Genomic DNA, 10,878 nt, shown 5'->3' with positions numbered 1-10,878 from the left:
CTAGGGCCGACCAAGCAACTTGGTGTTGAAAAACAAAAATTATGCAAACAAGCTGCTACGGCCGACTAACTAAGTGACGGACAATCCTTAAGCTGAAGGTAAAATGACCGACTAATATATGAAGAAACGAGTTGAACAAATAGACGTGTTAATCATGTCCAAACAAGAAAATGGTGCATGATCCGCATGACCAAGCAATGTTAGCAAGCTATGCTTCGAGACCGAACAGAGTGGAGGGGCAGGACTTGGTCGACCAAGCATTGAGACCAACACCAATTTATCTCTTACAAGTAGGACCGAGCAAAAAGATAACGAATGTCTTTCAAATTAGAACAAAGCTGTGATAAAGCACACTTGGCCTGCTTTGAAGCGTCGCTGTGTTGCTCGGCCGAATCGACGAACACTGCAAAAATATATATATATATACTATTCTGTATATATATTTTTTCAAGTCAAGCAACGACGCTCAGCCGACTGAAAAAAGACACCAAGCTAGACAATTACGAGGCTAGTGAAGAGACACATTTAGTTTGGGGGCACAAATGAGCTACGAAATATTGGGCAGACGCAAACGCTGGACCGAACAATAATTTTGAATCTAACTCACAGAGCTCAAATTAAGTTATGATCGCCCAAACTTCGAAGCTTGTGACAGAATTGGCTTCCGCTTCGCCAAACGTAAGCGCAAGCCAGGGGGCAAATGAAGTGGGTAAAAATTAATCAAGTCTTGGTGTTAGGCCCAATGCGATACTCACTCCAAGGTGGAGCTAGGTCGGACCTCGGCCCTATGGCCAACACTTGCTCCGAAGTAAGACAATCATAGGAGTTCGGCCCAATGTACGAGCGTCACTCCAAAGTGGGCCGAGCAACATGGTGGACCTTCTGGATGGACAGAACCACTCCGAAGTGGGTTGAGCAACATATTGGACCTTCTGGATGGACAGAACCACTCCGAAGTGGGTTGAGCAACATGTTGGACCTCCTGGTTGGACAACCGTTCTAGAGCAGACCAACTTAGAGAAGGCCAATTCACTGAAGATCTTTCTTGGGTCCACTAGAGACAAACAACTCTGCTCCTCTCCCTCTGTATGAACAGAACGTGGAGACATGGAGGTGCAGAGGGACAAGGTGCATATATGACAGACCCGCATTTGAATGGCAGGCGGAGTGGTCGTCCTCCTCCAATGAGAGATGTCCGCTAATGAGACAAACAAAATAGACCTACACCCGAGTGTCAGGCGGAGTGGTCGTCCTCCTCCAATAGGAGACGACCACGAATAAGACACATTGGACAGATGACGGAGAGAGAAGGACTTGAACGACAAACAACCTTCTCCTATAAAAGGTGAACACTATTCACTCTCAAGGCATCCGAAAATCCACACATTTAACACATATACACTCTCTGCATTCTCTCTTCTTCCTCTCCCTGAGTTGCTGACTTTACCATCGGAGGGGTTTCCGACCAAACCCCGGTCGGGCAGCCTCACCGTTTGTTATTCCGTGCAGATCTTCAATTCCCAAAGCTTGCTGTTCATCCACGAAGTTCAACCCTTCTTCATAGTGTGGAAATCAGCCCCGCACAACCATTATGACGTGAGAATCTCATCCGAATTTTATCTATATATATATATATATATCTGTTATCTGCTGTGTATATGTTGATTTCATACATGTTGATCGAGTGATTAAATATTTATTTTTATTTCTATGCGTTTTTCTCTTCTTGTTTTCCTAGAGATTAATGGTTTGATCGGTTTTGTTCTATTTGTATGCTCTGATAATTACAGATTTTGATCTATATATTTATTTTTTTGTGTTCCTTTTTGTAACAGATTAACTATTTGTTTTTTTTGTACTTTTTTTTGGTGTGGGTTCGAATATTATTATTTGTCGCTCACCGTGCATTTTTTATTTGATTATTTTGCGTGGCGTTTTCATCTTCTATACATTCGCTCCGAATGTAGAAAATGTGTAATGACCATGAGAATGTATGGAGATAGCACTGTTGATATGAGTGTATATAACACAATTAGATAGCATTATTGATATGAATGTATATAACACTATTGGTTATGCATTCTACCAAAATTTCTTTCTGATTGTATATGATTATGAACAAGGATTGGGCTCCAGTAGGTGGTGGCGCCATGCTTGCTCTCTGTTGTATAATATACTTTGGGCATGTTTGATTACTTGGATTATAGCATAGGATTGAGATTGTTAGTCTATGGACTAGTAATCAGGCCAACATTCAATCTGACAAAATTGGTGAATTTTTAATATTGAGAGGGATTAGGATCAGGGCCGACCCTGAAAATTCAGGGGCCCTAGGCGAGCTTATAAATTTGGGCCCCTTGTATATACGCCCAAAAAAAAAAATATTTGCTAGTGGCCACTCAAGTTTGCTTGAGTAAATTTGGGCCCTTTGTTTGTTTTTTCAATTGGACTAATTTTTTTATGGGAAAATTACCATGTAGTCCTATGTAGGGGATCTATTTCCCTTCTAATCCCAATTTATTTTTAATAGATCAATAGGTCCACAGTTTTTTAAGTTTTATACTCAGAGGTCCCGTTTTTTATTTTCGTATTTTTAAATGACTGTATTACCCTTTGTTTTGAGATCTACATGTACGTGAAAAATCAAATTTTTGCTCCGTTTAAAAAAGGGAAATCAAATCTTCGTCTCCGCGATCTCGATTTCTCTTCGTTGTGGCGATCTCATTGTGCTGTGTGGTCGATCTCATTGTGCTGTGAGGTGGATCTGGTTGTGCGATTTGAATCTCTGTGTACAGGCGATATCTGCGTACGTTGTCTCTCTCTCTCTCTCTCACTCTCTCTCTCTCTCTCTGGTGATAGATATATGTATGTGTATGTATGTATCTGTCGATACATAGATATACATATATATATATATATATATATGTCTGTGTGTGTATGTGGTTTGTATTTGTCGATATATATGTATGTATATATAGATAAGCAAATTTGCGTGATATGTGGTTTGTGTTTGGCGAATTTTGTTTGTTTGATTTTGATTTTGTTGATTTTGTTTGTCGTATAGTGTAATGTGTTTTGAAGTTGTATTTTGGAATTGTGAATTCTGGTGTTTTGATACTGATATGTTGTAAGTGTATAATTTTGCAGTTTGGAATTGTAAATTGTGCACTATTGGTATTGATATGTTGTAACTGTATAATTTTGCAGTTTGGAATCTGTGAACAATTGTTTGCTGGTTTGTGATTTTGTAGTATGGAGCGGTGTTTCATGTTAATGTGCAAATACAGTAATTGTTGTGCTGCTATTAAGATTAGTGACGGATGTAGTTATGATGAAGTTGTTGAGAAAATATGTGCGAAGTTCAAGGAGTTGAGTGTTGGTAACTTTTGTTTGTTTTTCTCTGTTCCTGGATATTCTAATTGTATTGTTGAATGTGATGATGATTTGGGGAATATGCTGTCAATGGTAGGTGGTAGTGGTTGTCATGTTGTTGATGTTATTGTGGGGGGTAAGAGAGTTGTGGAGGTTGATGATGATAATTCTTGTAGGATTGATTCTGTAACTTGTGAGAGTTCTTTTGTGAATGATTGTGATGATGTTGGTGGTTTGTTGCGTAGTTTTTATCCAGAACCAGAAAGAGTTTTGTTGTCTGCTAGTTGGAAGGGGATTATACATAGTGTTGGTCAAGAATTTGAAGGTGGAGTGCTGGGGTTCCGCATTGCATTGGCTAAGTATGCAGTTCAGTGTGGTTTTGCAGTGAATTATTTGAAGAACGATGCAACAAGAGTAACCGCTGAATGTATGATGAAGTCGTCTACGGGTTGTAAATGGTTTGTGCATGGAAGGGTGTTGATGGATTCTGGTGTTTTTTTTTATAATGAAGTTGGATAATGTGCATACTTGTGGGGTTGTTGCTCGTAGATCTTGTAGCAAAATGGTTCGTTCTAGACTTGTGTCTGATATTGTGCAAAATGATATTAGTGATAATCCGTTGACTCGTCCTATTGAAGTTAAGAAAAAGTTGAAGAAGCAATATGGTATAGATGTTTCTTATCGGGTTGCATGGTTAGGAGTTGATAAGGCAAGAGGTGGGTTGTTTGGTGATTTTGCAACTTCTTTTGACCAGCTTCGATGGTACCTTGAGACGGCTATGAGAACGAATCCGGGAAGTGTGTTTGAATTAGATGTGGATGAAAGTAGTGGGTGTTTTCGGAGGTTGTTTGTGGCATTTCATGGATGTTTGTATGGCTTTCAATTTTGTCGTCCGTTGTTGTTTGTTGATGGTACATTTTTGAAGGGGCGTTACAAGGGGCATTTGCTTGCAGCAACATCAAAGGATGGTAATCAAGGTATGTATTTATTTGCAGTTAGTATTGGTTTAGTTTGTTAGTGTGTTATTGTATTGTGAGTCTGCTAATTTTTGCAGTTTCATGTGGTTTTGTTTGCAGGTTTGTTTCCTTTGGCTTTTGCGATTGTTGACGCTGAAAATCAAGATAATTGGATGTGGTTCTTAAGTCAGTTGTTGAAGGCTGTTGGTTCAGGCCGGAGATTGACTTTTGTGTCGGACCGTCAACATGGATTGCTAGATGCTCTTTCAGTGGTTTTCCCCAATGCACATCATGCTTATTGCTTGAATCATTTGAAGAGAAATTTGATTGACAAATTAGTGGGACTTCGTACTAACTATAAGCTGTGTTTGATGAAAATATTAGTTAAATGTGCTTATGCGCCAACGGTTGCTTCTTTCCAACATTATATGGAGAAATTGAGGCGTATTGCTGGGAATGGTAGAGTTGATAGTATGTTGGATGGTTTGCAAAATGATAAGTGGGCCAATGCATTTTTTAGAGGGAAACGATATGGTGAGATGTCATCTAATGCTGCCGAGTCTTACAATAATTGGATTGGTGGGGCCCGTGAGTTGCCTATTACTTGTATGGTTGATATGATTAGGGTTCAAATCATGACTCAATTGTCGGATAGAAGAGCTGAATCTAGAAGATGGATAACGAAATTGTGTCCAGTTATGGAAAAGAAGTTGGTGGACTCTTTGGAGCTAGCTAAGTCTTGGGATGTGATTGTTGCTAGTGATACTGTGCTTGAGGTTCATTCTTCTATTTCTCTTTATGTTGATATTGGTAGACAGACTTGTTCTTGCCATGAATGGCAATTGAATGGTTTTCCTTGTTGTCATGCTGTGCATGCTTTGCGTAGTAGTGGTAGAGATGTGTATGGTTTCATTGATCCTTTTTTTCATGTAGATTGTTTTAGAGAGTCATACAAGGAATCTGTTTATCCAGTGCCTTCAAGTGAGAGATTTGACTTTGATGGTGCCAGTAGTTCGGTTATCAAACCTCCTATAACAAAGAAGCTGCCCGGGCGGAACAAGAAGAAGAGGATACCTTCTAGGGGTGAGAATGTGAAGCAAATCAAGTGTGGGAGGTGCTTGAAATATGGGAATCACAATAAGAAGACGTGCAAGGCTGCTATTTGAGGAGAATGTGAAGCAAATCAAGTGTGGGAGGTGCTTGAAATATGGGAATCACAATAAGAAGACGTGCAAGGCTGCTATTTGAGGCCACAATCTATTCTTTTGGATTTGTATTTGAATTTGAGGAATTATGATAATAAAAAATGTGATACTTGGTATTATGGAAGTAATGATAAAGTTGGTTGAATTGTTTTTTGTTTATTGATGTATTTTTTACTTATTGAAGTTGTTTTGTAACAGTCTTGTTTTGTTTTTTATTTTTATGGAATGCAGAGAAGGTTGTTGAAAATTTCTTATTGAAACAGTATAATATGGAAATGCAGTTCATATTTCATAGCGAGAAAACTGTATAATTTTGCAGTTTTAAGAATTATTAGAAACAAGCTGATGAAAACGCATAATTTTGCTGTTTTAAAAATTATTAGAAACAAGCTGATGAAACTGTAAAATTTTGCAGTTTGAAGAAATATTAGAAACAACCTTTACTGTATGAAAATATATGCAACCACAAACAAGTAGACAAACAATCAGAAGAAGAACCACAATAATAATAAGAAGAAGAAGAGCAACAACAACATCAATCATTTTCACGATAACCATAATAACCAGAAAAAGATCATTCCCAAAAGTATATAAAGTATTTGTCACATGTTAAAAAAGAAAAATAAAAAAAAATAAAAAAAAAGGTTCAAAGATATGTTCCCTTGAATATTTTGTATTGTCAAGAAGTTTGTTTGTTCATTGTTTCTATGGTTTGGTATGTTTGGTCAACATTTGGTAGTGCTCGAGTTTCCAGGATCGGTTCTCATCATTGAGGAATTGATTGATGATTTGTGCTCGAAATTTGACCCACTCAGTTGGACGAAGTTTTTTCTGCACAGGTTGCCAATTGAGATATTGGTTGATAACATTGCAGACGGCAATTGCACAATCATTCCTGCAGTGTTTGAGATGAAGTTAATTAGTTAGGTGAAACTGCAAAATTTAGCATATTGGAAGATTAGTTTATGGATTTTGTATCTTACGAGTGTAGGGTTTGTTGTGGGCATTCCTCAATTGATGTAATTTCTGTCTCGCACTCGTGAGATGAAAACATGTTTCCTTGTTTGCTGAGTAATGCTTTATTCCATCTCAGTTGATGTTGTTGCTACAAAATAGTTAGTGGGTGTTTTTGTTAGTTATAGTGATGAGTTGAGATGTTTGTAAAGGAATGGAACTAAGTATGAAATTTTATTTTAACTTACAATTTGCTTTGCAATTTCAAAGTGCTTGTTGTGGCAATCTTTTGCTGGTCTCAAAGAGTCATAGTGTCTCCATATTCCATCAGCATTGTCAAAGACCACAATTGTCCAATGGTTGTCGTGGTTGATTGGGAAATGGATATATCTGTTTTTCATTGCTTCTGGAAAATGGTTGTCCATCAGTTTTTCTCTCAGTGCTTGATCTTGGTTTTGTAGTGGAGTCTGTAAGTTATATATATGTTTGAAATATGTTATAAAACTATGTAGTAATACATGTTGAGAAAATAGAAAATTTTGCAGTTGTAAGGTATGTTAAGTTTTGCTTACATTGATGAGTGTTGAGAAAACGTAAGATCTTCCTGCGTATGGATTGCTTGCAAAGACTAGATCGTTTTTCTCAAATTCTTCAATGGTTGGTTGGAGTGCCAATTGCTTTTCTGAGAAGGCATCAATGACCTGAAACATGTTATATATGAGAATGTGTTAGGTTTATGGAATAGGTTATTGAATATGTATAGAAACTGTAAAATTGTGTAGTTGGAGACCTACATTCCCATATAAGGGTTCCCTGTTGGTCAATTTGCATATATCTGAAAGTATATGCAGTTTTCATCTTCGCTGCCAGACCAGACACAAGCACTTGATTGTGTATTGTTGATGAGTTGAATTTGGTCTTGGTCTTTTTTGGATAGGCTATGCCAAACCTTGTTTGTTTTGCGGCATGAAATGGCGAGTGGCTTGTTTGGGATTGATTCTTCCTGGAAATCATCATCATTTTCCAATACTTGAAGTTTTGTCTTCTTTTGATTGGCATGCTCTTTTTGGTTTGTTTCAGCAGCAACTGCTTTCTCTTGGCCAATATGTTCTTGCATCTTTTCTTTCTGCTATTGTTTTGCTTCATGAGCACCCTCTTTTTTGTTGTCATTCTTCTTCTATTTTTCTTCATCCGTACCCTGTGTTGGTTTGGGTATATCAGCAGCAGTTTGTGTCTTGTTTCTTGCATCTTCTTTGGGTTTGGTCATTGGTTGGTATTCAAAATCTGGGTCATGTGCTTGTTTTCTTGATTTTTGTTTGATTCTCTTGACCATGGATCTTTGTTGGGGACTGCCAGTTTTTTTGGTGGACATTTCCTTCAATTGATCTTCTTTTTTACGCAATTTAGCCATGAATTTTTGTTTCATTTCTTGCATTTGTGCTCTCAGGGCTGATATGAGCTTGTCCTTGTCGTCCTCTTTGGTTGGTGTTTGTGGTTGGTCATGACCTATAAAAATGTTGGATTGTGTTTTGGTTAGTTTAATGAAATTTTGCAGTATGCTTTAGTATTAGACAATAGTTTACCTTGTGCATGAAATATGTCAGATTTCTCTTGCAGTTCTTCTTGTTGGTTTGTCACTTCTTGTTCATTGACTTCTTCGTGTTGGTTTTTTTGTTGTTCTTCTTGCTCTTGTTGTTGGTCTTCTTCTTCATCAAGGTCTTCTTGTTGATCACCTTTTGTTTGTTGTCTTTCTTCTGCTTTGTCATTGTCTTGTTGTTCATCAGGTTCTTCTTCTTTTTCTTGTTGTTGTTGTTGTTGTTGTTGTTCTTCTTCTTCTTCTTCTTCTTCTTCTTCTTCTTCTTCTTCTTCTTCAGTTTCAGTTTCTTCTTCTTCTTCAGTTTCTTCTTTATCAGTTTTTTCATCATCACTCTTTTCTTCTTTTTCATCACTTTCTGGTTCTTCTTGTGGTTTTTGCTTTCTTTTCTTTTTTTTTTTTTTGTTGTTCTTCTTGTTCTGATTGTGATTCTGATTCTGAATGATGTTTTTCTTTGAGAAAGTCATCCTCATCACTGTCTAGAAGTCTTCTTTTTTTTGTTGCTTTTGTTTTCTTTTTTTGCTTGTTGTCCTTTTTGTGGTCTTGTTTCTTTGCTGAAGAGTCTGTTGATGTGCTTTGATTGATATGCAATAACTGTATTTCTTGTTCAGTTGGGGTTAAAGCACTTTGGTTAACCTGCATTGGAACAATGTGGCATATATCAGTAATACTGTAAATTTGGTCAGTTTCATAAGATGAGTTGTACTGTGAGTAATATGGGTTAAGTGTCGAAATATGTTTTTTGAAACTGAAAAATGTTACAGTTTCATAACATGAGTGATGTTAAAGAAGTGTGTGCTTTGAAACTGAAAATTTTCACAGTTTCATAATATGATTTGTACTACAATGAATATGAAAGGAGTGTTGAATAGATTTGTGCTAGGATAGTATAGAAGAGTTTGAATACCTTTTCAAAGTGAGCAAGGCTGATGTGTTTCCACTTGGAGTACATTTTTCCAAGGTTCCATTTCATAAACCTTGGGAAGCCTTCTTTGTTGGATGGTCGGAGGAGTTTATTGTGCTCACAGTACCAGTACTGTAAAAAAAAAAAAAAAAGTTGAAATATGTTAGATAGTTAGAAATAGGTAGATGTCTGATATTTTTGTGGGAAGTAGTTAAGTAATGTGTTTACCAAGAGTAACATGACGCATCCAGTGACATGCCTTGGGTTGTTGTTTGCATTTGCCATTGAATTCATCAGTGTGTCTTTTATTGCTTCAACCCAATTGTACTTCTTGATGTTGTTGAGATTGTCAACATAGTTGAGGAAACTCCAACTGAGTGTATGGCCTGTTGTAGGCATGAGAAGTTTCAAGCACAAGTAAAGGGTGATTACCCTTGCAAGATCTTGACGATCATTGGTTGATTTTCCTTTTTTTGTTTGTTGAAACATTTTGGTCAAAGACTTGCCATCCAATCTCTTGACTGATTTGCATCTTCGTTTGTAAAATGGAAGCTCAAAATCCTTTGGTCTTGCATAGGATTTGGTGGTGATGCTGTCTTCTCCACAGTCGATACCAAAAATGAGCTTGACATCACTGCTTCTGAGTTTCATTTCCTTTTTGCCAAGTACAAATGATCTTTTTCTTTTGTTGTAGAGTGTTGTCATTTCTGCTACAATGGAATTGTAGCATCTGCACCAAGAGGCCTTCAGTTGTGTTGAGGAGAGAGCATTTATAAGGGGCCAAAAAGGGGTTTTTTGCAGCTCTGTCTGTTGGGCTTTTGTGAATTTGACTCCCTTCAACAGTTTGATTACCGTTCCGATGTTGGAACGATAATTAAATTGTTGGACTCTCTTTGCAGGGACTGCTGTTTTTTTTTCTTTTGATGCCTTGGTTTTTGTTTTGGGAGTTGATTGGATTTCTTGGAGCTTTCTTTTTTTGGTTGGAGGAGCTTCTTGGTTTTTTGTTGGCTTTCTTTTGTTTGTTTTTGTTGTGGTTGGAGGTGTGGTTGGTGTTTGTTGGGTGGGTGGGGTCTGTGGTGTAGTTCTTGGGCTTTTTCTTGTAGGTGGTGTGGTTGTTTTGTGGGTTTTTTGGTGGGGTCTGTTGGGTTTGGTTGTTTTTGGGTGTGGTGGTTTGGTTTTTTGTGGATGGGGAGATGGTGGTGGCATTTTAGTGCATACAGGAGATGGACTTTCAAAAGGGGAGATGGTTAAATCCCTGATTGGATTTGTGGGCATACGGGTTTGTTTCTTCCAATATCTTCCAACAGCTATTTCTGAAAAAATGAAAGTGACAGCAGGGTATGAGTAATATAGTGACAAAACTGTATAATTTTGAAGTTTTATATACAGTTTAATATGAAGTTATATGTATTTTGTTGGTAACAGTTACGAAACTGTATAATTTGACAGTTTGATTTGCACTTTATAATAAGTTAGCTATTTGTTTTGAGTAGTGGTTAAACTGTGTAATTTTGCAGTTTCATTTGCAGTTTGAATAAATTTAGATATGTTACTTGTATAGTGATGAAATGAAACACTATGTTGTTGCAGTTTTTATAAGGAAACAGTATTAACAATAGGAACAGCCCATTGTATTTTGTAAAAAGCAACAATAACAACAAGAAGATTAAAAATTCAAAAATAAGAATAAGAGAAGCCAATATTGAACAACAAGAATAAGAATAAGGTGTTGAATGTGTAAAAACAGGGATTTATGTGTAAAAACAGTGTTTAGAATGTTGAAAAACAGGGGACTATATATATATTAAAAGAGGGTTTATACATTTGGAAGTATGTAAAATGTGTATATAAGAAATATGAAAGAATGATGTACAAATGTGAATGAAAAATAAT

The 10,878-nt window shown here is 37.0% G+C and overlaps 1 protein-coding gene across 1 annotated transcript; it reads left to right on the top strand.

The window, feature by feature from the left end:
- Positions 1-3,733: 3,733 nt before the first annotated feature.
- Positions 3,734-5,363, top strand: LOC145803724 (protein FAR1-RELATED SEQUENCE 12-like). Its single transcript, XM_082897058.1, has 3 exons — positions 3,734-4,349; positions 4,449-5,104; positions 5,262-5,363. The coding sequence occupies exons 1-3, from the start codon at positions 3,878-3,880 to the stop codon at positions 5,361-5,363; spliced, it is 1,230 nt and encodes a 409-aa protein (XP_082753184.1). The 5' UTR covers positions 3,734-3,877.
- The last annotated feature ends 5,515 nt before the right edge of the window (positions 5,364-10,878 follow it).

This window comes from Camellia sinensis, chromosome 12 (genome assembly GCF_055761805.1).
Source record: "Camellia sinensis isolate YWXY chromosome 12, ASM5576180v1, whole genome shotgun sequence".
Taxonomy (NCBI): Eukaryota; Viridiplantae; Streptophyta; class Magnoliopsida; order Ericales; family Theaceae; genus Camellia; species Camellia sinensis.
Note: the sequence above shows the minus strand (reverse complement) of the source record. Positions and strands in the feature narration are given on the sequence as shown.

Bases quoted from the DNA above. Each gene is read 5' to 3' on its own strand.
- LOC145803724 (XM_082897058.1), top strand. From the start codon at position 3,878: ATGAAGTTGGATAATGTGCATACTTGTGGGGTTGTTGCTCGTAGATCT. The intron at 4,350-4,448 runs GTATGTATTTAT...TTTTGTTTGCAG, and splicing joins ATCAAAGGATGGTAATCAAG to GTTTGTTTCCTTTGGCTTTT. The intron at 5,105-5,261 runs GTTCATTCTTCT...TTTTTCATGTAG, and splicing joins CTAGTGATACTGTGCTTGAG to ATTGTTTTAGAGAGTCATAC.